Genomic DNA, 27,149 nt, shown 5'->3' with positions numbered 1-27,149 from the left:
TCCTCTGGATTGGGCATCTGATGTTTCTTTGATTTCCTATTTTTATTCTCTTCCTTCTTGTTCCCGTTATTTTCTATGTTTTCCTGTTGAGAGTCTTGCTGTTGTGTTGTACTTGTCTGTTTCAGCTGTGGAGATTTAATCCTCAGCAGGTCCCCCCTCCCGTCGGTTTCGTATTTGTCTTGTGCCTCGCGCATGCGCGGTTGCACACTATTGTTTGGCTCCGTGAGCCATCATTTTAGTCCTGTGTTCGGGGTTTCCACTGACCTCAGGGAGCGGGCTTCTCTCTCCATGGCGGGCCTTCACCTTTCTCTTCTGACATCTTTCCTTCTTCTTTTCTTCCCGTTGTTTTTGGTTTTTGGTTTTTCTTTCTTTCATTTTCTCCACACTTCTATTTTTAATTTGTTCTGGTTTCTGTGTTTGTGGCTTTGCTTTTTCTTTATTTTTTTTAACTTTTCTGGAGAGGGCTGGTATTTTCTTACCAGTCACGACTCCATCTCATGACTTCCTCCGGCCAGTAAATGGATGATGGAGTATAATGCAGACAAGTGTGAGGTGTTGAATTTTGGAAGAGCAAATCCAGAAAAGACCTTCACTGTAAATGATCAGGCACTGAGCAGTGTGGAGGAGGAAAGGGACCTGGGAATACAGGTACATTGTTCCCTGAAGGGGGTGTCACATGTGGACAGGTTGTAAAGGAAGCTTTTGGCATCTGGCCTTTATAAATCTAAGTATTGAGGATAAGAGTTGGGATGTTACGTTGAAGTTATTTAAGACATTGGTGAGGCCAAATTTGGAATATTGTGTGCAGTTCTGGTTGCCTAGCAACAGGAAGGCTATCAATAAGATTGAAAGTGCAGAAAAGATTTACTAGGATGTTGCTGAGTCTTCAGGAGTTGAGTTACAGGGAAAGATTAAACAGGTTCGAAATTTATTCCTTGGAATGAAAAAGAATAAGGGGAGATTTAATCGAGGTTTACAAAATTGAAGGGTATATTCCAAGTAAATGGGAGAAGGCTCTTTCCACTTAGATTAGGAATCTGAGGCGCCTGCAAGCTCACACCAAGACACAAGAGAAACTTGTCCGTGAACTACTCTTTGCAGACGATGCCGCTTTAGTTGCCCACTCAGAGCCAGCTCTTCAGCGCTTGACGTCCTGCTTTGCGGAAACTGCCAAAATGTTTGGCCTGGAAGTCAGCCTGAAGAAAACTGAGGTCCTTCATCAGCCAGCTCCCCACCATGACTACCAGCCCCCCCACATCTCCATCAGGCACACAAAACTCAAAACGGTCAACCAGTTTACCTATCTCGGCTGCACCATTTCATCAGATGCAAGGATCGACAATGAGATAGACAACAGACTCGCCGAGGCAAATAGCGCCTTTGGAAGACTACACAAAAGAGTCTGAAAAAACAACCAACTGAAAAACCTCACAAAGACAAGCGTATACAGAGCCGTTGTCATACCCACACTCCTGTTCGGCTCCGAATCATGGGTCCTCTACCGGCACCACCTACGGCTCCTAGAACGCTTCCACCAGCGTTGTCTCCGCTCCATCCTCAACATCCATTGGAGCGCTTTCATCCCTAACGTCGAAGTACTCGAGATGGCAGAGGTCGACAGCATCGAGTCCACGCTGCTGAAGATCCAGCTGCGCTGGATGGGTCACGTCTCCAGAATGGAGGACCATCGCCTTCCCAAGATCGTGTTATATGGCGAGCTCTTCACTGGCCACCGTGACAGAGGTGCACCAAAGAAAAGGTACAAGGACTGCCTAAAGAAATCTCTTGGTGCCTGCCACATTGACCACCGCCAGTGGGCTGATAACGCCTCAAACCGTGCATCTTGGCGCCTCACAGTTTGGCGGGCAGCAACCTTCTTTGAAGAAGACCACAGAGCCCACCTCACTGAGAAAAGGCAAAGGAGGAAAAAGCCAACACCCAACCCCAACCCACCAATTTTCCGCTGCAACCGCTGCAACCGTGTCTGCCTGTCCCGCATCGGACTTGTCAGCCACAAACGAGCCTGCAGCTGACGTGGACATTTTACCCCCTCCATAAATCTTCGTCCGCGAAGCCAAGCCAAAGAGAAGAAAGAGGAGAGAGAAATACGAGAGGACATGGCTTTAGGGTGAAAGAGGAAATGTTTATGGGGAACAGAAGGTGGTGAAGTGAGGAACGATCAGTGATTAATGTGGGCTCAATTTTAACATTTAAGAAGAATTTGGAAAGATACATGGATGGGTTTGGTATGGAGTGATATGGACTGGGAGCAGGTTAGTGAAACCAGAAGGGCTGAAGGGCCTGTTTCTGTGCTGTAGTGTTCTATGCCCTCTGAGGATTCACAAGTGGTGTTGTTTCATTTGGAGTTGGAGAGATGAGCCGAGACCCTACATAGTGTCCTCTTTCCTTCCCTCACCCTGTACAGGACATGTGTGCCCAGTGATTGCTGCCGGTCCCATGGCCCTTGGTGAATAGCCACCGGTCCACACATGTTAGGGAGGCAAGGCTCCGCTAGACCGTGACACCTTCCCATAGTCGGCCTGAGTGAAGGAGGGTCCAAGGTCAAGGGGTGTAAGGAAGCAGACTGCGGGCGCTTGAATCCAGAGCCACAGACAATCCGCTGGAAAACTCAGTGGGTCGAGCAGCATCCGTGGGAGAGAGAGAACAGTCAACATTTTGGGCCAGATCCCTTCATCAGGGCTGAGGGTGTAGGGGAGATGGGCTCAGTGTAAATGACAATGGGCGGTGCTGGCGGAGCTGCTGTTACGGCAGTGCTGCCGCTGGTACAGACCTGGGAGAGCGGGGACACGGGGCTGCTCTGAAGGGCTCCAAATGCCAGCGGCTCTGTACAGGCTTTCAACGGCCCGTTAAAGGAGCCCACGGTGTCTGGAAATCAAATCCTGCATCCACAGAAGACTGCGCCCAAGATGGTGGTGCCGGAGGATTCGAGAGGGAGCTGAGGGCAAGAAGGGCTCCCAAATGGCCTCGGGGACTGAAGGCTTCCTGATAGGATCAGGGTTTTGATCCTATCAGGGTTGTTGATGGATCAAACAGGATTCTGTGTGGCTGCAGAGGCTGCGGGAGGGTTGGAGGCAAATCCACGGACACTCAGTGACTCAGAAGGGACTCTCCTTTGCTTCTTCCCCTCACGTGACACTAATGGCCACATTCTACCTGATGGAAACCGATTTCATGTAATATTACATGTTGTGTAACATTACATGACAAAAAGGGAATCTTAAATAATTAAGTCAGGGTGGGAGGGGTTGGGCAGGAGTCAGAGAGAGATTGATGTATCAGGGAAGGTTCATGGTTGATGGACAGAGGCCGGTGATCGGCAGGTGCCGAACAACAGGTGAGACAAATGGGTGTCAAGGAAGGGAGTTTGCCCAATTCCGGCAGCGACAGATCTGACCTTCAGCTCAAGGTTCTGGACATTGGGCGCAGGTCGCAGCTAAATGCCTGGTGTGTCCAAGCCTGTGACAGACTCTCCACCCCTCCCTCCACCCTGCCCTCCCCCTCACCACACACTGGAGAAAGTGCCAATTGTTTCTTACCGGGAGAGTCCACCAAATGGGCCTCGCACTGGCTCAGATAAATATACGGGGTCTTCACACGATCATATTTCGTTGGGTAACGGAAATCAGCTGGTTTCCTGGACTCCACCAGACACAGGTAGCCGTGACTGTCTCGTACACTCAGCTGGTTTATCCGGGTTGAGGCATTTCCATGTTCAAGGTCCCCAACGAGCTCGTATCGAGTTGCATCACTTTCTGCCACCCACGATCCATCAGATCTGTGCCTGAATGTGACAACGTGCCAATAGGGATCCTTCATCATCCAGGTGACTGTGTGCAGGGTGAGGTCAGACAGAGGCCGTTGGAACACACAGGGTAAGGTGACTGAATCTCCCTCAGTCCCACTCACCACTGAGTCCTTCCCGTCAGGAGCTGAGGGAAAGAGAGACACCAGAATGTATCGGTCGACCCGCCCCCACCTTCACGGTCAATTCCTGCCAAAATTTCCACCTTGTAAAATAATAGTCGTGGGGTTGTAGAGCACAAAACAGGCCCTTTGGCCTGACTCCTTCATACTGACTCAGCTGGCATTCTGGGCCAGACCCATTTGCCTGCATTTATCCCATATCTTTCAAACCCTCTCATCCGTTCACCCCACCAAATGTCTTTGGGATGTTGCAATCGTGCCCATTTCTACAGGATCCTCTGGCAGCTCATTCCAGATGCAAACAACTCTATTTTAAATTTGAGATGTACAGCACAGTTACAGGCCCTTTCAGCCCACAAGCCCGCACTGCGCAATTAACCTACAACCCCCAGTACACATTGAAGGGTGGGAGGAAACCAAAACTCCCGGAGGTAACACACACAGACATGGAGAGAACATGCAATCTCCCTACAGACAGGGTGGGTTTTGAACCCCAGTTCCAATTGCTGATGTTGTAACCACAACCCATTTCTGTGTGAAAAGATGGCCATCAGGTCCCTCTTCTGTCTTTCCCTTCTTACCTCAAACTAAGGCCCTCTGGGTTCAGGATCATCTACCTTGGGGACAATTCTGTGAGCATTCACTTCATCCAGGTCTCTCATCTTCCTCTGCTCCAAGGAATAAAGACCCAGCCTATCCAACCTCCCCTTTTACTCAACCCTTCCAATCCTGGCAACATCCTGGTCAATCTTCTCTGCTCCCCTTCCAATTTTATTGAACAACATAGAACACTCCAACACAGCACAGGCCCTTCAGCCCTCAATGTTGTGCAGACCATATAAACCTACTCAACAGTCTAAGCTTTCCCTATCTCACACACACAACCCTCAATTTTTCTTGCATCCCTGAGTCTGAGTTTTTTAAATGTCCCTATTATACCAGGCTCCACCACTACCCCTGGCAACGTGTTCTAGGCACCCACTGTAACACAACTGATTGCACTCAGAGACTTGAGAGGAGCACAGACACACTTTTAATAACTTACAATCAATGGCCAGTAGATACAATGGTCCTTGGGTGAATCTGAGGTAAGGTGGGAAATCCAGCATTTATATTGAGGGGGTAAGGGTGGAGCCAAGGGAGGAGCCAACCATCTGAACTCCACATAGTCGGTGAATTACAGTTAACTGCACCCACTAGTCTCTGTCTAAAAACAAACTTACCCCTGACATCTCCCCTAAATGTCCCGCCCCTCACCTTGTACACGTTTTCCTTTGGTGTTTCCTGATCTGGCCCTGGGGAACAGGCGCTGTCTGTTCACCCCAGCTATGTCTCTCCTAATCTTGTCAACCTCTGTCAAGTCTCCTCTTGTCCTTCTTCGCATCAAAGAGAAAAGTCCCAGCTCTGCTAAACTTGCCTAATAAGTCTTGTTTTCCAATCCAGGAAACACCTTGGCCAATCTCCTCTGCACCCTCTCCTTAGCTTCCACATCCTTCCTGTAACACGGTTGTGGTCTAACAGGATATTTGTCGAGCTGTGACATTATCTCAGAACTCCTCAGCTCAATCCCCAACTAATAAAGGCCAACGTACAACAGGCCTTCTGAAAGACCCCATCACCTGCGGCTGGTCTCTGAAGGACCGGATCCTGTCGAACTGCCGATGAAGCTCCTCACTCAAGGAATGTGCATGAAGGGAACCCTGAAGTGACCTGAGATGGAAAATGGATCCTCGTCTCGGGAAAACTCAGCAGGTCACTGAGCATCATTAGGAAGTAAAAGGAAGTCAATGTTTCGGGCCTGAGCCCTCTGTTACCACCTGGATAAAATAGTGGGGGGAGGAGGGGCACAGGCCCACCAGCAAAAGGTTATAGGTGGGTGGGTCACCATGGGTTGGCGTAACAGTTACCACAACGCTGTTACAGCACCAACGATCGGGATAAGGGTTCAAATCCTGCGCTGTCTGTAAGGAGTTTCTACGTTCTCCCCGTATCTTCGTGGGATTTCCCCGGGGGCTTCGGTTTCCTCCCACCATTCAAAAATGTTCCAGGAGTTTAGGTTAATTGGGTGTAAATTGGACGGCACGGACACGTGGGACGAAAGGGCCAGTTACCATGCTGTACATCTAAATTTAATTAAAAATTAAATTAAGGGAAAAATGCTGAGAAGTGTTAGGAGGGAGGGGGGCTTTCTGAAAGGAGAGGGAAGAGGGAAGTGGGGCACTAAGGAAAGAAGACAGAAGGATGGGGAAAGAGAAAGAGAGACGGGGGCATGGGGGGGTATTAACGGAAATGGAGACATCGGCATTAACGCCGTCTGGTTGGAGGGGGCCCAGACGGGATATGAGGAATTGTTCCTCCAATTTGCGGGTAGCTTTTGTCTGGCAGTGCATGAGGCCAGGGACAGAAACGTTGGTGCAGGAGAGGGGTGAGGAGAATTGAAATGATTGGCCCCTGGGAGCTCCTTGCTCTGGCAGTGAAGGTGCTCAATGGTCGGCATCCAGCCTCCCCAGTGTAGAAGAGACCACAGCGGGAGCACCAGATGCAGTAGATGAGCCCTGCAGATTCACAACTGAAGAGTTGCTTTGTTTGGAAGGACTGTTTGGGGCCCCGAATGTAGGGGGTCTCAACTCAACCATGTGCAGACTTGGGTTGTGAATGAGTATGAAGAATTATCCTGCTTTATTCCACATGTAAGTTATGAAAACAATATGATTAGCTGGGGGAGGAGTGAAGACCGTGACCCACTGCAGCAGGTGGGCTCTTTGCTCACCTCTCACTGTCAGGTTCGTTGCAACAACAGTTTGAAAGCTATTGATATTGAGATCCATGCGGCACCAATACCAAGCTTCGTCCTCCCGGCTCAGACGATCCATCATGACCGAGGCGTCTCTCCGGCTCAGGTTCCCCACGAACGTGAAACGACGCCCTCCGACCTCCTGTGTTGCCCAATCACATCGGGAGGATCCAAGGCCGGGATATGTACAGTTAAACACAAGTTGAGGAACTGATTTAACTCCTGATTTAATCTTGTACCACTTGATGGTACCAGTGAGGGTCTTCTCCGTGGGTGGGTGGGTGAAATGAAACGGCAACACGGCAGAGGCCCCTTCCACGGCTGACACCACATCAGCACCAGACATTGTCCAACCTTGGTAGGAATAATCTGCAGGGAGAGAGGGGAGGGGAATCAGTATTGGAAGAACTGGAGAAAACACCGGGAGTTTCAGGATGCGAATCTGTTCATCACACGTCGTCAGATGCTGCTGGGTCTGATTGAGACATAAACACAGTAGAACAGGGGTGTTCGAGGCAGGAGGAGCTCAGGGTGATTATACCTACAACAGAGGAGTAAGAGGCTGGAGGGGCTCAGGGCGGTTATACCTAAAACAGGGGAGATACAGGCTGGAGGGGCTCTGGATGGTTATATCTACAACTGAGGAGATACAGGCTGGAGGGGCTCAGGGTGGTTATACCTAAAACAGGCGAGATACAGGCTTGAGGGGCTCATGGCGGTTATACCGACAAAAGGGGAGATACAGGCTAGAGGGGCTGAGGGTGGTTATACAAACATCAGGGGAGTTAGAGGCTGTAGGGTTTCAGGGTGGTTATATGTACAACAGGGGAGATACAAGCTGAAGTGGCTCAGGTTAGTTATACCTACAACAGGGGAGATACAGGTTGGACGGGCTCAGGGCGGAGGTACCTACACCAGGGTGATACAGGCTTGAGGGGCTTAGAGTGGTTATACCAACAACAGTGGAGATACAGGCAGGTGGGGCTCAGGGTGGTTATACCGACAGGAGGGGAGATACAGCCTTGAGGGTCTCTGGCGGTTATACCTACAGCAGGAGGGATACAGGCTGGTGGGGCTCAGGGTGGTCATACGCACTACAGAGGAGATACATGCTGGAGAGTCTCAGGGCAGTTATACCTACTACAGTGGAGGTACATGTTGGAGGGTCTCAGGGTGGTTATACCTAAAACAGGGGAGATACAGGCTGGAGAGGCTAGGGCGGATATACCTACAATGGGTAAGATACTGATAGGAGAGGCTCAGGGAGGATATACCTACAATGGGGAGATACAGGCTGGAGGGGCTCAGGGTGGTAGGCTGGAGTGGCTCAGGGTGGTTATATCTACAACAGGGAGATACAGCCTGGAGGAGCTCAGGGTGTTAGGCTGGAGGGCCTCAGGGTGGTTATATCTACAACAGGTGAGATACAGGCTGGAGGGGCTCAGGGTGGTTATACGTTCAACTGGGGAGACACGGTAAGGAGAGTCTCAGGGTAGTTATACCTACAACAGGGGAGATACAAACAGGAGAGGCTCAGGGGGGATATACCTACAACAAGGGAGATACAGACAGGAGGGTCTCAAGGTGATTATACCTACAACAGGTGAGTTAGAGGCTGGAGGGGTTCAGGGTGGTTATACCAACAACAGGGGAGATACAAGCTGGAGGGGCTCAGGGTGGTTATACCAACAACAGGGGAGATACAGGCTGCAGGGGCTCAGGGCGGTTATACCTACAACAGGGGAGACACAGGCTGGAGGGGCTCACGGCAGTTATACCGGCAACACAGGAGATACAGGCAGGAGGGCCTCGAGACGGTTAAACGTACATCAGGGGAGATACAGACAGGAGGGGCTCAGGATAGTTAGACCTACCACAGGGGAGATACAGACAGGAGAGGCTCAGGGTGGATATATCTACAACAGGGGAGATACAGGCTGGAGGTGCTCATGGTGGTTATACTGACAACAGGGGAGATTCAGGCAGGAGGGGATCCGCGAGGTTATACATGCAACTGGTCAGATACAGGCAGCAGGGTCTCAGGGTAGTTATACCTACAACAGGGGAGATACAAGCTGAAGTGGCTCAGGTTAGTTATACCGACAGCAGGGGAGATACAAGCTGAAGGGGCTCCGGGTGGTTATACCTACAACAGGGGAGATACAGGTTGGACGGGCTCAGGGCGGTGGTACCTACACCAGGGTGATACAGGCTGGAGGGGCTCAGGGTGGTTATACCTACAACAGTAGAGATACAGGCTGGAGGGGCTAGGGCGGTTATACCTACAATGGGCAAGTCACTGATAGGAGAGGCTCAGGGAGGATATACCTACAACAGGGAGATACAGGCTGGAGGGGCTTAGGGTGGTAGGCTGGAGGGGCTCAGGGGGGTTATATCTACAATGGGGAGATACAGGTTGGAGGGGTTCAGGGTCGTTACATCTACAACAGGGGATATACAGGCTGGAGGAGCTCATGGCGGTTATACCGACAACAGGGGAGATACAGGCTGGAGGGGCTGAGGGCGGTTATACAAACAACAGGGGAGTTAGAGGCTGTAGGGGTTCAGGGTGGTTATATGTACAACAGGGGAGATACAAGCTGAAGTGGCTCAGGTTAGTTGATACCGACAACAGGGGAGATACAGGTAGGAGGGTCTCAGGGTGCTTATACCTACAACAGTAGAGATACAGTCTGGTGGGTCACAGGGTGGTTATACATACAACAGGGGAGATACAGGCTGGAGGGGCTAGGGCGGTTATACCTACAATGGGCAAGATACTGATAGGAGAGGCTCAGTGAGGATATACCTACAACGGGGAGATACAGGCTGGAGGGGCTCAGGGTGGTAGGCTGGAAGGGCTCAGGGTCGTTATATCTACAATGGGGAGATACAGGTTGGAGGGGCTCAGGGTCGTTATATCTACAACAGGGGAGATACAGGCAGGAGTGACTCAAGGAAGTTATACCGACAACAGGGGAGATACAGGTAGGAGGGTCTCAGGGTGCTTATACCTACAACAGGGGAGATTAAGACAGGAGGGTCTCAAGGTGGTTATACCTACAACAGGGTAGTTAGATGCTGGAAGGGATCAGGGTAGTTAATCCTACAACAGGGGTGATACAGGCTTGAGGTGCTCAGGGTGGTTATGCTGACAACAGGGGAGAATCAGACAGGAGGGGATCCAGGAGGTTCTACCGACAAGAGAAAAGGTTTTGGCTTTAGGGGTTATTCCTACATCAGGAGAGATACATGCTGGAGGGACTCAGGGTGGTTATACCGACAACAGGAGAGATACAGACAGGAGGGTCTCAGGGTGGTTATACGTACACCAGGGGAGATACACGCTGGAGAGTCACCAGTAGTTATATTTACAACAGGGGACATACAGACAGGAGGGGCTCAGGGCAGTGATACCTACAACAGGGGAGATACAGGCTGGAGAATCTCAGGTTAGTTACACCTAGAAAAGGGAAGATGCAGACTGGAGAGTATCAGGGGGGATAAACCTACAACAAGGGAGATACAGGCAGGAAGTGCTCAGGGTGGTTATATCTAGAAGAGGGAATATACTGACAGGAGAGGCTCTGGGATGATATACGAACAACAGGGGCGATACTGGTTGGAGGGACTCTGGGCAGTTCTACCTACAACAGCAGAGATACAGGCTGCAGGGGCTCAGGGTAGTTATAGCTACAACAGGGGAGATACAGACAGGAGGGTCTTAGGGTTGTCATACCTACAACAGGGGTGATATAGGCTTGAGGGGCCTGTATTACCGCTCAGAGCCCTTCAAGAGAGTATCTCCCCTGCTGACTGTATGAACACCCTGTCTGTATCTCCCCTGTTGTAGGTATAACCACCCTGAGCCCTCCAGCCTGTAAGACCCTTGTTGTAGGTAGATCCACCCTGAGTCTCTCCTGTCTTTATCTCCCCTGATGTAGGTATAACCGCACAGAGACCTGCCTACCAGTATCTCCCCGGTTGTCGGTATGACTGCCCTGAGCCCTTCCAGCCTGTATCTCCCCTGTTGTAAACATAGAAACATAGAAGATAGGAGCAGAAGTAGGTCATTTGACCCTTCGAGCCTGCTCCGCCATTCAACGAGATCATGGCTGATATTAAAGTTCAGTACCACGTCCCGCCTTCTCTCCGTAACCTTTAATACCCTTATACTGAAGAAATAGATCTAATTCCCTCTTAAATAGATTTAATGAACCTGCCTCTACTGCCCTCTGTGGCAATGAATTCCATAGATTCACCACCCTCTGGGTCAAGAAATTCCTCCTCATCTCGGTCCTAAATGGTTTGCCTATTATCCTCAAACCATGGCCCCGGGTTCTGGATTTTCCCATCCTTGGAAACATCCCATCTGCATCCATTCTGTCCAGTCCTGCCAGAATTTTATAAGTCTCTATGAGATCCCCTCTCAATCTTCTAAACTCCAGTGAGTACAATCACAATTTGCGCAATCTTTCCTCCTAAGTCATTCCTGCCATTCCAGGTATCAGCCTGGTGAATCGCCTCTGCACTCCCTCCATTGCAAGAACATCCTTCCTTAGATAAGGTGACCAAAACTACACACAATACTCTAGGTGGGGTCTCACCAAGGCCCTGTACAGCTACAGTAAGTTATCCTTGTTCCTATACTCAAACGCTCTTGATATGAAGGCCAACATACCATTTGCCTTTTTAACCACCTGCTGTACCTGCATGCTCGCCTTCAGAGACTGGTGTACAAGTACCCCTAGGTCTCTCTGCACTTCCCCATCTCTTAATCTATTGCCATTCAAATAGTCATCTGCCCTCTGGTTTGTATTACCAAAGTGGATAACCTCACATTTATCCACATTGTAGTGCATTTGCCATGGGTCTGCCCAGTCCTTCAATTTATCCAAATCACACTGGAGCTTCCTGACCCCCTCTTCTGTGCACACAACCCCTCCTAGCTTAGTCTCATCTGCAAATTTGGAGATATTACATCCAATCCCCTCATCCAGATCATTAATGTAAATTGTGAACAGCTGGGGTCCCAGTACAGATCCCTGTGGCACCCCACTGGTCATCGCCTGCCACTCAGAAAACGAATCATTTATCCCAACTCTCTGTCTTCTACCTGCCAGCCAGTTCTCAATCCACATCAATACTTTGCCCCCAATCCCATGAACCTTGATTTTGGAAGCCATTCGTTTATGCGGGACCTTATCGAAGGCCTTTTGGAAGTCCAGGTACACCACATCCACTGGCTCTCTCCCATCTATTTTACCTGTCACCATCTCAAAGAATTCCAATAGATTTATCAAGCACGATTTACCTTTTGTAAATCCATGTTGACTCCGTCCGATCCCTTCTCTGCTAGTCATGTGCTCCACTATTACATCCTTAATAATGGATTCCATCATTTTGCCCACTACTGATGTAAGGCTCACCGGCCTATAATTCCCCGCTTTTTCTCTACCCCCCTTTTTAAATAGTGGGGTAACATTAGCTACCCTCCAATTCATGGGTACTGATCCTGAGTCTATCGAGTTCTGGAAAATAATTCTTAAAGCATCTGCTATCTGAATGGCCACTTCCTTGAGTACCCTAGGATGTAGATTATCAGGCCCTTGGGATTTATCTGCCTTCAATCCCATCAATTTCCCCAAGACCATGTCCTTAGAGATACTGATTTCTTTCAGTTCCTCCCTTGCATTAGTCTCTATGTTTCCCAACATCCTTGGGAGGTTATTTGTATCCTCTCTTGTAAAAACAGAACCAAAGTAAGAATTTAATTGGTCTGCCATTTCCTTATTCCCCATTATATATTCCCCTGATTCCGACTGCAAAGGACCTACTCTGGATTTCACCAATCTTTTCCTCTTGACATATTTATAAAAGCTTTTGCAGTCGGTTTTTATATTTGCCGCGAGCTTACTTTCGTAATTTATTTTTGCTCTCTTGATTAATCCCTTTGTCCTCCTTTGGTGCATCTTGAACTGCTCCCAGTCTTCGGTTGCGGTACTTTTTTTGGCCAATTGATATGCTCTCTCTTTGGACCCAATGCTGTCTCTAATTTCCCTTGTTATCCACGGTTGAGTCACCTTTTTTGGTTTATTTTTATGCCAAACCAGTATAAACGATTTTTGCAATTTCTCCATTAGATCTGTGAATGTTTTCCATTGTCTCTCCACCGTCAACTCCCCCATAAACACCACCCAATCAATCTTACTCAACTCCCGTCTCATACCATCATAATTCCCTTTATTTAAATTCAGGACCTTAGTCTCGGTTTTAATTTCATCACTCTCCATGTCGAGTGAGAATTCAATCATATTGTGATCGCTCCTACCCAAAGGGCCTCGCACAACAAGATTGTTGATTAGCCCCTTATCATTGCATAATACCCAGTCTAAAATGGCCTGCTCCCGAGTTGGTTCCTCGACATATGGGTCTAGTTAACCGTCCCGTAAACATTCAAGGAATTCCTCCTCCTCTGTATTTTTACTAATTTGACTAGTCCAATCTATATGCAAATTAATGTCTCCCATGATGACAGCTGTTCCCTTATTGCATGCTTTTCTAATTTCTCTTTTAATGCCTTCCCTCACCTCTACACTACTATTTGGAGGCCTATATACCACCCCCCACTAACGTTTTCCGCCCCTTGCTATTCCTCAGTTCTACCCATATAGATTCCGCATCTTCTGAGTTGATATCCTTTCTGTCAATCGTGTCGGTCCCTTCTCTCACCATCAATACTACCCCACCCCCTTTTCCTTCTTGCCGATCCCTCCTAAATATCGTATACCCCGGGATGTTAAGTTCCCAGGCTTGCCCACCCTGCAGCCATGTTTCTGTAATCCCAATCAAATCATATTTATTTATCTCTATTTCCAAAGCTAATTCATCTACCTTGTTCCGAATGCTTCTTGCATTAAGATATAAAGCCTTCAGATTTGTTTTTTTCACCCTCCTTGCTCTTTCTGATTTTTTACTTTCGCTGCCTAACCTAACTTTTCCTGTTTTATCTTTTCTGTCCTTTGCCCTATCATACAGGTTCCCACCCCCCTGCCAAATTAGTTTAAACCGCACCCGACGGCTGTACCAAACCTACCTGCCAATATATTGACCCCTTTTCGGTTTAGGTGTAACCCATCCTTCTTGTAGCGGTCATGCCTTCCCCGAAAGAGATCCCAATGATCCAAGAAGCCAAAACCCTGTCCTTTACACCAGCCCCTCAGCCACACATTCATTTTTCTTAACCTTCCATTTTTGTCCTCAGTTGCACTTGGCACAGGTAGCAAACCAGAGATCACCACCCTGGCGGTCCTGTTTCTTAGTTTCTGTCCTAGCTCTCTGTAATACTTTTTCAGTACTTCCTCCTTTTTATCTATGTCATTGGTACCCACATGTACCAAGACATCAGGCTGTTCACCTTCCCCTTTTAGAATACCCTGGACCCGATTTGAGATATCCCACACCCTTGCACCAGGGAGGCAGCACACCATGCGGGCATACCTATCTGGCTCACAGAATCTCCTGTCTGTATTTCTGACAATGGAGTCCCCAATGACCACTGCATTCCTCTTTACCTTTTGGTCCACCATGCCAGGCTCAGTGCCAGCGACCTGGTCACTGCTGCCAGCTTCTGTCAGGTCATCTCCCTCAACAGCATCCAACAAAGTATACCTGTTACTGAGAGGGATATTCACAGGTGTGCTCTCCATTTTCCTGGTATTTTTCTTCCCTCCCCTGACAGTTACCCACTTACCTGACACATCTGGTCTTGGGGTAACCATGTCCCTGAAAGTTGAATCTATCAACTCCTCACTCTCCCTTACCAGCCGTAGGTCCTCAAGTTGCAGCTCCAGTTCCCCAACTCGGTCCTTAAGGAACTGCATCTCGGTGCACCTGACGCAGATGTGGCTATTTGGGAGGGTGGGGCTCACCCATAGTTCCCACATCTGACATCCAGTACAAAGCACTAACCCCATAGGCATGACTGAGCTAAAATAATGCCACTTACCTTTCTCCTTGCCTGCTTTTGCCTAAGCCTGTTGAGCCAAAGGCTGGAAGACCCACTCCTTCAGTGCCCCACTCACTCAGTGATAACAGGGGAGATTCAGGCAGGAGGGGATCCGGGAGGGTATACCTACAACAGCCAAGATACAGACAGGAGGGTCTCAGGGTAGTGATACTGACAATCGGGGAGATACGGGCAGAAGGGCCGCTGGGCGGTTATACCTACATCAGGGGAGATACAGACAGGAGAGACTCAGGGATGATATACCAACAACAGGGTAGATACTGGTTGGAGGGACTCAGGGCAGTTCTACCTACAACAGCAGAGATACAGGCTGGAGGGGCTCAGCGTGGTCATACCTACAACAGGGGAGATACAGACAGGAGAGGCTCAGGGTGGATATACCTACAACAGGGGAGATACAGGATGGAGGGTCTCACGGCAGTTATACCTACAACAGGGGAGATATAGGCTGGAGGGGCTTCGGGCGGTTATACCTACATCAGGGGAGATACAGACAGGAGAGACTCAGGGATGATATACCAACAACAGGGGAGATACTGGTTGGAGGGACTCAGGGCAGCTCTACCTACAACAGCGGAGATACAGGCTGGAGGGGCTCAGCGTGGTCATACCTACAACAGGGGAGATACTGACAGGAGAGGCTCAAGGTTGATATACCTACAACAGTCGAGATACAGGTTGGAGGGGCTCATTGCGGTGAATCCGACAACAGGGGAGATGCAGGCTGGAGCGGCTCAGGGTGGTTATACCTACAACAGGAGAGATATAGACAGGAGTGTCTCAGGGCGGTTATACTGACAACAGGGGATATACAGGCTTGAGGGACTCAGGGCTGTTATACCGACAACAGGGGAGCTACAGGTAGGAGGGTCTCAGGTCGGTTATACCTACAACAGGGGAGATACTGACAGGAGGGTCTGAGGGTGGTTATACCCACAACATGGGAGTTAGAGGCTGGAGGGGTCCAGAGTGGTTATACCAACAACAGGGGAGACATACGTTGGAGATGCTCAGGGCAGTTATTCTGACAACAGGAGAGATACAGACAGGAGAGGTTCAGGGTGGATATACCTACAACAGGGGAGATACAGGCTGGAGGGTCTCACGGCAGTTATACCTACAACAGGGGAGATATAGGCTGGAGGGGCTCAGGGTGGATATACGTACAACAGGGGAGATACAGGCTGGAGGGTCTCAGGGTGGTTATTCCTACAACAGGGGAGATACAGGCTGGAGGGTCTCACGACGGTTATACCTACAACAGGGGAGATATAGGCTGGAGGGGCTCAGGGCGGTTATACCTACAACATTGGAGATACAGGCTGGTGGGGCTAAGTGCGGTTATACCTACAACAGGGGAGATACAGGCTGGAGGGATTAGGGCTGTTATACATACAACAGAATAGATCCAGTCTAGAGGGGCTCAGGGCAGTAATACCTTCAACAGGGGATATACAGGATGGAGGGGCTCAGGGTGGTTATACCTTCAACAGGATTGATACAGGTTGGAGGGGTTCAGGGCGGTGATACTGACAACAGGGGAGATGCAGGGTGGAGGGGCACAGAGTGGTTATACATATAACAGTGGAAACACAGGCTGGAGGGGTTCAGGGCAGTTATACAGACAACAGGGGGGATACGGACAGGAGGGCCTCTGGGGGGTTATACTGACAGGGGAGATACTGACAGGAGCGGCTCAGGGTAGTTACACCTACAACAGCTGAGATACAGGCTGGAGAGTCTCAGGGTCCATACCTACAACAGGGGAGATACAGACAGGTGAGGCTCAGGGTGAATATACCTACCACAGGGCAGATACAGGCTGGAGGGTCTCAGGGTGGTTATATCAACAACAGTCGAAATACAGGTTGGAGGGGCTCAGGGCGGATTTACCTACAACAGGGGAGATACAGACAGGAAGGTCTCAGGGTGGTTATACCTACAACAGGGGAGATACAGGCTGAAGGGGCTCAGGGCAGTTATACCTAAAATAGGGAAGATACAGACAGGAGGGGCTCAGGGCGGTTACACCTACAACAGGGGAGAAACAGACATGTGGATCTCAGGTTGGTTATACCTACAACAAGGAAGATACAGGCTGGAGTGGCTCATTGTGGTTATACCTACAACAGGGGAGATACCGGCTGGAGGGGCTCAGGGCGGTTATATCTACAACAGGGGAGACCCTCTAGCCCGTGTAAGAAACCTGCATAGGAGAAGGCCACTCCGATATAAAACCTACGACCCAAGGACCTCGCTGCCACGTCCCAGCTTGCTTGGCCACGGCACACAAACCAAGGGTGTAAAGGGTGGGGCCAGTACTGTGCACATTGCACTCCACCTAAAAGCTCCTTTGCGCAGGCCCGAGGACATGTCCACGTCCTCCCCCTCCACGTCCTCCCCCTCAAAACCGCTGCAACCCTGACTGCCTGTCCCGCATCGGACTTGTCAGCCACAAACAAGCCTGCAGCAGACGTGGACATTACCCCTTCATAAATCTTCGTCCGCGAAGCCAAGCCAAAGAAAAGAAAGAAAAGAAAAGGGGAGATGCAGGCTAGAGAGGCTTAGGGCAGTTATACCGACAATAACCTTGCACAGTTCTGGTCACCCCATTGCAGGAAGGGTTAGATTTTTGTTAAGGTTTAAGATTGGGTGACATGGTTATTGGAGTGATTTATGAAACGCTGTTACAGTGGCAGTGATCAAGTCAGGGGTTTGAATCCCGTGCTCTCTTTAAGGAGTTTGCATGTTCTCTGTGTGTCGATGTGGACATTCGCCAGAGTCTCCAGTTTCCTTCCACCGTTCGAAATGCACCAAGGTTTGTAGGTCAATTGGACATAATTGGGCAGCACAAGCTCGTGGGCCGAAAGGGCCTGTTACCGTGCTGTATGTCTATATTTAAATTAAAATTATTTAATGATATAGCACAGTAGAAGCCCCTTCCTGTTCATGAAACCCATGCTGCCCAATTACCCCCAATTAACCTGTAACCCCGTACATATTTGGAGGGTGAGAGGAAACCAGAGCCCCCCAGGCAAAACTCATTGCCATCAAGGAGAGATCATACTAACTCCTTCAGGAAGGCAATGGATTCGAACCCGGGTTGCTGGTACATCAAAGTCAGTACAAAACTGTAGGTTGACTGGCGTCCGAACAAAATGGAGGGTGGTAGAAAGGTGAAGGGGAAGGAGCACAGTCCCACAGGCAGCCGACATTAGATGGAGAAGGGAGGGAGGGCACAAGTGCATACGGGGAGGGGGAATGGCTCTGTGATTGGAGAGGGAAGTGGTGGAGAGTTGGAGATAAGGCAGAGGGATGGGGCAGGGAGGGAGAATGGGGAGTGGGCTAGCAGGAATAGGAGTAGTCAAAGGGCAAGGTGCTGCATTTGGGTAAAGCACTACCAGTGCAGGACTGACTCTGTTAACGGTGGGTCCCTAATGAGTTCTATGGAGAGGGAGAAGCCAGGGGTGCAGGTTCATCACTCTTTAAAGATGGCAGTACAGGTAGATAGCGTTCTGAAGAGAAGGTTTGGGATGCTGGATGTGGTGAATGTCGGCCAAGCTTCCTGTCTCCCCTCTGGCGGGCCTTGCTGTACTAACATTGGCTGTGCATTATCTCTCCTGTTAAGGACACTCCCCTTGTGTATAAATGTATATGCACCTATTGTCTTTCATTATTGTACCATGAGTTTCTGCTAATAAAAGCCATGATTATTGTTTGACCACATCGTCTTTGTCTATTTCATCAACTGGCACTTCAATGGGTTAATCGATAGGGGCACTGAACACAAGTGTGGGAACAAGACATCGGTGGGGACACATTTGGAATATTCTGTGGAGCTTTGGTCACAGCTGTGGGAAGGATGATATAAAGTAGGAAAGGATAGAAAAGAGGTTTAGAAATTCCTTTTATTGTCACATTACATAACAAAAATGGAATTTACATGAGATGTTACAACATTTGTCTGTTGTAAGGCAAAAAAAGTCCGTGGATTCGCCTCCAGCACTCCCGCAGCCTCTGCAGCCAAAGAACTCCTCAACAATCCATCAGCAACACGAGGTCCAGATCCAAACCCCCGACTCGATCAGGAAGCCTTCAGGACCCAAGGCCCCTTCAGGAGCCCTTCCTGCCCTCATCACCCTCTCGAATCCTGGTTCCAATATCTTGTTCACGTGAGTCAGTCTCCAGCAGGCCACAGCCTGTGTGGGTCCTTCAGCCGCTGAGCCCCTTGCTGGTCTGTAGGGTCGTCTTCCAGCTTTTTCTTCTTCATGGTGAAGGGAGGGGCGGTCTCCCCAGATCAGGTGCCCTGCATCATTCTGAGGCTCCCCCAAAGTCTCCAACCCCTCATGGAAATCTGCTCAGTACAGGCACTGCCACTTTGGGCACGGAACTCCATGGGTTGCAGGATTTGAAAAGAAATATTGGGTTCTTCAACAGGCTGTTTAATGAGTGCTCAGTATCACAACTCGGCACTAGGACCCTACGGGCACTGCTGTCTCTCCCCTCCTCACTCTCCCGGGTCTGTTCTAGCAGCAGCTGAGCCGTTACAGCTGTGACAGATTATGCTATATTTTATATTGTGCATAGATATGTTTTGAAGGGGATAAATTGTGGCAGGTTTTTTAGTGTAGATCACATACAAACAAACTTTGAAGAATTCCTACAAGGATATTACTCGTCGGAGTTCATTGGACATGGTGCGGAATAATGGATTATTGTTTTGGAAAGCAACAGATTAATGGACTTGAAGATGAGGTCCAGAGCCGCAGTCTGTCTGAGTGCAGTTGGCTGTTCTAACAGGGTCATGTGGCTTTCTGTGTGTGTGTGAGAGAGAGAGAGGGAGACAGACAGAGAGAGAGAGAGACAGACAGACAGACAGACAGACAGAGAGAGAGAGAGAGAGAGAGAGACAGACAGACAGACAGACAGACAGACAGACAGAGAGAGAGACAGACAGACAGACAGAGAGAGAGAGAGAGACAGACAGACAGACAGACAGACAGACAGACAGACAGACAGAGAGAGAAACAAAAGACAGAGACAGAGACAGAGAGAAAGTGAGAGAATTCAGTTCTACAGCAGCTGGGACTGGAACAGGACAATCTGGAAAACTTTGGAAGACAGGTTGTGAGTGCTTAGTTCAGCCTGGCCAAAGTCCTTGTGGTCCATACAAAAGGAAATGGTAAGCTGTATAATTTTCACTTGAAATAAGCAAAACAAAAGGAACTGTTGTGACCTGAAAGAAAAAGGTTGTCATCTGGAAAACCCCTGATGGGGCAAGTTTCTTCAGCCAGACACTGATGTGGCTGATTAAAAGGGATCAGTTCGTGTCCAGGAACAACAAATCTCTCTCTGAAAACCGACAAGATCCTTCCTGAGCAGTAATCATTCACTTTTGAAGCACCAAAGCCTGGTGAACTTTATAAATGTTAAATTCTGTGCACGCACGAAGAATTGCCTGCAACCAGTGAACTTGGAGGAATGAGAAGTGAGATTGGACTGTGAACCAAAGAACTTTTCTGAACTTACACACACATTACATACACGAGCACTTAGAATTAGAAGGGGGGTGTTAGGTTAGTTAAGTTAATAGTGATAAGTTAAAGAGTGATTCTATTTTCATGTTTAAAGATAATTAAAAGCAACTATTGTTTGTAACCATTTGTCTTGGTGAATATCTATTGCTGCTGGGTTTTGGGGTCCTCTCGGCTCGGAACACTTTTGGGGAATCGTCCTTTCGGATTGAACATTGGAGTTTTGGGATCTTAAACTTTTGGAGTTTTTGTTATTTATTAGTTAGTTGGTTTCTCCAAGCTAATTTGTTGTTCTTGGACACAAACTGATCTCTTTTAATTCTTGTGTGTGGTTAAACAGCAGCAATGGATGTTGGTACATTTTTATCACAACCATCCGCTGCAGAGCTGGAGAGCAAGAGATAAGAGGAAATGATGGTTATTTCTAAAGCATTAAATCTGACAGAAGTCAAGCATTGGATGAGGAATATGCAAATCCAAGGGATCATAGAGAAATATGATATAGGTGAGGGATAATTTATTGATAAAGGCTTAGATAATTTTCCAGAGGATAGATCTTTTGAGTTGGATTTGGAGAAATTGAGGGTGGAAGAAGGAAGAGAAAAACAGAAGGTGGAAGAGGAAAGAGAAATGGAGGGTGTTAGAGGCTGAAAAAGAGAGAGAGGCAGAAAAACAGGATAAAGGAGGCAGGAGGCAACTGAAAAGTGGAGGAAATAGGAGTTAGAGGGAGCTGATAAACAGAGGGAGGGTGATGAAAAGCAAAGAAAATATGACTTGGAAAAGATTGAAAGGGACAGACGTTTCAATTAGAGAAGATAAACATTGAGATGGAGGGAAGTCAGAGAATTGAGGCTGTAACTCCTGGGGGGATTCTTAACTCAGCAGGTGGTGAGCGCATGGATTGAGCTGCGGTGGAGATAAGGACGGTACGTTCCTTAAGAAACACGGATAACCACTGATGGGAGAGGATTGGAGGGGAATGGGCCTGATGCTGGCATGTGGGACTAAAAGCAGGAAGGCAGGTTGTTCGACATAGACAGGCTGGGTCTGCTGGCCTGGTTCCCTGCTGTCAGACTGTAGGAGTCTCGCATTGAGGGGAGAGGACGGGACAGTAGGGAGAATGCTTGGGACCAGGCAGCGGATAGTCGAGTGTTCAGCTCGGGCTGACTGCCTGGCCCTCTCCTGAGGACATCTGTGTGTCCCTGGAGAAGGAGCACTCAGTGCTCACGGACAGTTTGGAGCGTCGAGTGTTCAGCTCGGGCTGACTGCCTGGCCCTCTCCTGAGGACATCTGTGTGTCCCTGGAGAAGGAGCACTCAGTGCTCACGGACAGTTTGGAGCGTCTCCAGAAATGGTTGGCTCCCCTAAGGGTTCACCAGATATAAGAGCCAAAATAGACCCATCGGCCCATCGAGTCTACGCCACCATTCTAATCATGAGCTGATCCATCCTTTCATTCACCCCCATACCCCAGCCTTCTCCCCATAATCCTAGATGCCCTGACTCATCATATCCCAGTTGATCTCTGCTTTAAATACCACCAACGACCTGGCTTCCACATCTGCCTGTGGCAACAAGTTCCATAGACACACAACCCTCTGCCTAACAAAATTTGTCCACATATCAGTTTTCAATGGATACTCTTTTATCCTGAAGTTGTTCCCTCTTGCCCTTGACTCCATGTACTAACAGAGATAATCTTGTTGGAATTTGTATTTTAGGTTGTAAACTTTAAATGTTATTTTATTTTATTTTGATATACAGCGCGATAACAGGCCTTTCAGCCCCACAAGCTCGTGCTGCCTAATTACAACCCTCCCAGCCACATTTGTTTGAATGTTGGGAAGAAATTGGAGCCCCAGGGAAATCTCACACGGACATGGAGAGAAGGAACAAACTCCTTACAGACAGCGTGGGATAAAAACCCCAGTCCTGATCGCTGGCAGTGGAAAAGCGTTGCACTACCTGCTACGTCAAATGTGCCGTTATGACACCAGAAACCCTGGCAAATTTCTGCAGGTGTCGGGTGGAAAATGTGCTGACCGGCTGTATCATGGTCTGATATGGTGACACCAATACACCTGAGTGTAAAGCTCTCCAAAATGTAGTGGACACAGCCCAGGACGTCACAGGCAAATCCCTCCCCACTATTGAGAACATCTATATAGAACGCAGCCATCGGAGAGCAGCAGGAATCATCAAGGATCCACACCTCCCAGCACAAGCTCTGTTCTCGCCGCTGCCATCAGGAGAGAGGTCTCAGTGCCACAGGACTCGTACCCCCAGGTTCAGGAATAGCTGCTCTCCCTCCACCATCAGACTCCTCAACAACAAACTCAGAGACTCACTTAAGAACTCTTTAACATAACATATAACATAACATAACAATTACAGCACGGAAACAGGCCATTAGGCCCTTCTAGTCCACACCGAACCAAACACTCCTCTCTAGTCCCACCTACCTGCACAATGACCATAACCCTCCACCTTCTTCTCATCCATATACCTGTCCAGCTTTTTCTTAAATAATAAAATTGACTCTGCCGCCAGTATTTCTCCCGGAAGCTCATTCCACACCGCTACCACTCTCTGAGTAAAGAAGTTCCCCCTCATGTTACCTCTAAACCTCTGCCCCTTAACTCTTAACTCATGTCCTCTTGTTTCAATCTCTCCTACTCTTAATGGAAATAGTCTATCCACATCCACTCTGTCTATCCCTTTCATAATCTTAAATACTTCTATCAAATCCCCTCTCAACCTTCTACGCTCCAAAGAATAAAGACCTAATCTGTCCAATCTCTCCCTATACTCTAGATGCTTAAACCCAGGTAACATTCTGGTAAACCTTCTCTGTACTCTCTCCACTCTGTTTATATCCTTCCTATAATTAGGCGACCAGAACTGCACACAGAACTCCAAATTAGGCCGCACCAACGTCTTATACAATCTCAACATCACCTCCCAACTCCTATATTCCATGCAATGATTGATAAAGGCCAGCATACTAAAAGCCTTCTTCACCACCCTATTCACGTGAGTTTCTACCTTCAGGGAACGATGTACTGTCACTCCTAAATCTTTCTGCTCTTCTGTATTCCTCAATGCTCTCCCATTTACCACGTATGTCCTGTTCTGATTCTTCTTACCAAAATGAAGCACCTCACACTTATCAGCATTAAATTCCATCTGCCATTTTTCAGCCCACTTTTCTAAGCAGCCCAAATCCCTCTGCAATCCTTGAAAACCTTCTTCATTATCCACTATTCCACCTATCTTAGTATCGTCTGCATATTTACTAATCCAATTCACCACCCCATCATCTAGATCATTAATGTATATAACGAACAACAATGGGCCCAATACAGATCCTTGAGGCACACCACTGGTCACCGGCCTCCAACCTGACAGACAATTATCCACTACCACTCTCTGGCCTCTCCCTTTCAGCCAATGTTCAATCCATTTGACTATCTCAAAATTTATACCTAAAGACTGTACCTTCCTAACTAACCTTCCATGTGGTACCTTATCGAAGGCCTTACTGAAGTCCACATAGACAACATCCACCGCGCTACCCTCAACCACACTCCTAGTCACCTCTTCAAAAAATTTAATCAGATTGGTCAAACAGGACCTTCCGCCCACAAATCCATGTTGAGTGCTCCTGATCAGACCTTGTCTATCCAGATATTTATAAGTACTATCTCTAAGAACTTTCTCCATTAATTTACCTACCACAGACGTCAAACTTACAGGCCGATAATTGCCAGGCTTCCTCCTTGAACCCTTTTTAAATAACGGAACCACATGCGCAATACGCCAATCCTCCGGCACTATCCCCATCTCTAATGACATTTGGAAAATTACCGTCAGAGCCTCTGCTATTTCCTCCTTTACTTCTCTCAATGTCCTGGGGAAGATCCCGTCTGGTCCCGGAGACTTATCCACCTTTATATTCCTCAAAGAATATTCCTTAAGAATCAAGTTTATTTTATCGTCATGTAATAAAACAGGAAATGTAATATTACACGAAAGGCAGACAAAGATTCGCTCCCAGCAGAAATTGCCTGGTGACCCTTAGACCCAGGAAAGGGAAGCAAAGATCTCTCCCCACACTCACTGAGTGTCCATGGATTCGCCTCCAGTGCTCTCGCAACCTCCGCAGCCACATAGTCGACAGTCCAAACCCTCCAACATGGTCAGGAAACCTCCAGCGCCCTCAGCACCCACTCACATCCCAGTTCTGATACCTGGTACCCCTTCTGTTGGTCTCCAGCTGGTCTCCAGAAGTCCACAGCCTGGTGTGAGACCCTCAACCACGGTCACCAGCAGCCACAGCCTCCGTGGACTCCTCTCCTCAGGTCACCATGTATGACTCTGAACATTATTTATTACTGAATATTTATTTCCTGTATCGTACAGTTTGTTTACACGTCCTTCTTGTTTACAGTTCTCCCTTTCTGCATCTTTCCTTGAGTCCAGGTTTTTTCACCACTGATAATAGAAATTCTGCCTGTCCTGCAGGAATAAGAATCTCAGGGTTGTACGTGATGCCACATCTGTTCTCTGACAATACACCTGAACTCAAAGAATATACTCCAGAACAAAATAAACAGGAGCAGGATGCGGCCATTCGGCCTGTTGAGCCTGTTCCGCCGTTCAATGCGATCACGGCTGATCTGGTCATGGACTCAACTCCACTTACCCAGCTGTTCCTCACAAACCTTAACTCCCCGACAGTGTAAAAATCAACCTGTGTCGTAAATAGAGGCCACCTCTAGTGGTTCATTGTCTTGTGATTCACGACTCTCTGGAAAAAGCAGTTCCTCCTCATCTCCGTCTTAAATCTGGACGTTTTAAAGTTGGCATACATTTTGTATATCACGCTTTAAAATATTATTTTGTGACAATAGAAGGAACCTTGAAATCTGTAGCCCCATATCGTGAGGTAACGTCCCCTCGTTCTCGTCTCATTTCCCATCCTATTCCCTTGCTGACATGTCTGTTCACGGCCTCATGCACGGTCGGACTGAGACCAGCCGCAAATTGGAGATTCACACCTCATCTTCCATCCGGGCACCCTCCAACCCGATGGCAACAACATCGGCTTCTCTGGTTTCCATTAAACACACCGCCACCCCCATCTTTGTCCCCCTGACTCCTTTCCTCTTTCTCTGTCTCCGTCCCTCTCCCCTTTTCGCCCTGTCGCTTTACACAGAACCAACATCAATTCTCACCTGCCCTTTTGTTTTGAAAATTTTATTTATACATCATAATAAATCATACAACCAGAGTACAATCCAAAACATAATTCTTTATCCCATATAAACCCCGGCCTCGACCCTCTCCCACCCGCCCTTCCCAACCCCCCTCTAAACTAACTGAAAGGAAGAGGAGATGAAAACATTTTGCCCTTCGATTATTTGCCCTGGATTGGGTCAACACCATCAATGCATGGGAAAGAAAATATTAATAATTAAATCACATCTATTCCATATATGGGCTCCAAGTTTTAACAAAAAAGGAACAATTATTTTGTAAATTGTATGTTATTTTTTCCAATGGAATACAAAACCTCATTTCCAAATGCCATCTTTCAATACTCAAATTAGTCTCATTTTTAAGTAATTGCGAGACATTTTTTAACCACCCTAAAGTCAATCTTAAAAATGCAATTTGAAATTTATCTAATTTTAAATCCAAATTTTTGAATCCCCACCCCCACCACCAACTGCCATGGAATGTCCCAAGTTCTGAACGATAAGGTTAGCAGAGAAGGTGAGAAAGAAAGGAGGCAGGGAGGTCAACAGAAAACACCTACTGTACCCCTGGATGGGAACCGACAGCAAGAGGACTTGAACGACACAGGTACCTACCATGTTGACCCATGTTGAAGTATGTATGACCCACGTAAAGTTCGACCTCCCCCCCCCAAATTTGATCCGAAAATTTGGACCTAAAAAGTGGACTATTACACGAGTATATCCGGTTATTTCATTTTATTTTTTCACTACCTGCTGAACTATGTCAATAGATAGCACATAAAACAAAGCTTTTCACTGCATCTGGGAACATTGGAGACATTAATTCAATGCACTGCAGCCAAAAGCTTTCCCCATAACCAGGGAGGACCAAGGCAGGAAGCCTGAAGACGAACACCCAGTGGTACAGAAACTGCTTCTTCCCCTCCGCCATCAGATTTCTGAACAGACAATGATCCACAGACACAGCCTCATCTTCTCCTCTTGTCCACTAATTTATTTATTGTTTAAATTTCATTTGTGATGTGCAACTAGTGCTGTTGCAATACAACAAATTTCATAACGTTCATGACATTATAGCATGACCAAAACAGGGCCACCCTCCTCACCCTGGTTTTCCCGTCAAAGCCTTTCCCGCATCATGGAAATTCCAAAGTCCCAACCACAACGTTAACAGAGATTATACAGAAAAAGACCTACTGTAACCCTGGACGGAGATCGACAGCAGGATCCCACAGAGACAGACCCACTGAGAACTCATCACCAACGTTTCAGTGTCGACTTCTCTCAGCAAAATACTTCTTATTTTCCCACTGTCAAAAATAGATGTGGCTGCAAATGTTTCTTCACTTCCTACTGTGGACACTCATCGTCTACTCATGTGTTCAGGAAGGTACAACAGTGACTGCACTTCCTGAGAAGAATGAAGTGGGCAAGGCTACCGTCCATTATGTCAACCTTCTACAGGAGCTCTATCGAGGATGTCCTGTCGGCTGCATCACGATGGGGCTGCAGAGAATGGAACAGAGGACAATCCACACGATTATAAGAGTGGCAGAGAGGATCAGTGGAGTCTCCTTCCCCACC

At 48.1% G+C, this 27,149-nt stretch overlaps 1 protein-coding gene across 1 annotated transcript in view; it reads right to left on the bottom strand.

Annotated features, from left to right (window-relative positions):
* The window catches only part of LOC138735525 (uncharacterized), a 72,214-nt gene extending 45,311 nt beyond the window's left edge, over positions 1-26,903 (bottom strand). The window contains exons 1-3 of the mRNA XM_069883567.1: positions 26,763-26,903; positions 6,716-7,108; positions 3,558-3,950 (exon numbers count right to left, since the gene is read on the bottom strand). Coding sequence (XP_069739668.1) covers positions 3,558-3,950; positions 6,716-7,108; positions 26,763-26,823 — 847 coding nt within the window. The 5' untranslated portion in view covers positions 26,824-26,903. The remainder of the gene's footprint in view (positions 1-3,557; positions 3,951-6,715; positions 7,109-26,762) is intronic.
* Between the last annotated feature and the right edge of the window lie 246 nt (positions 26,904-27,149).

Source organism: Narcine bancroftii, chromosome 1, assembly GCF_036971445.1.
Source record: "Narcine bancroftii isolate sNarBan1 chromosome 1, sNarBan1.hap1, whole genome shotgun sequence".
In the NCBI taxonomy this organism is placed as follows: domain Eukaryota; kingdom Metazoa; phylum Chordata; class Chondrichthyes; order Torpediniformes; family Narcinidae; genus Narcine; species Narcine bancroftii.
This window is presented reverse-complemented; position numbering and strand designations above follow the sequence as displayed.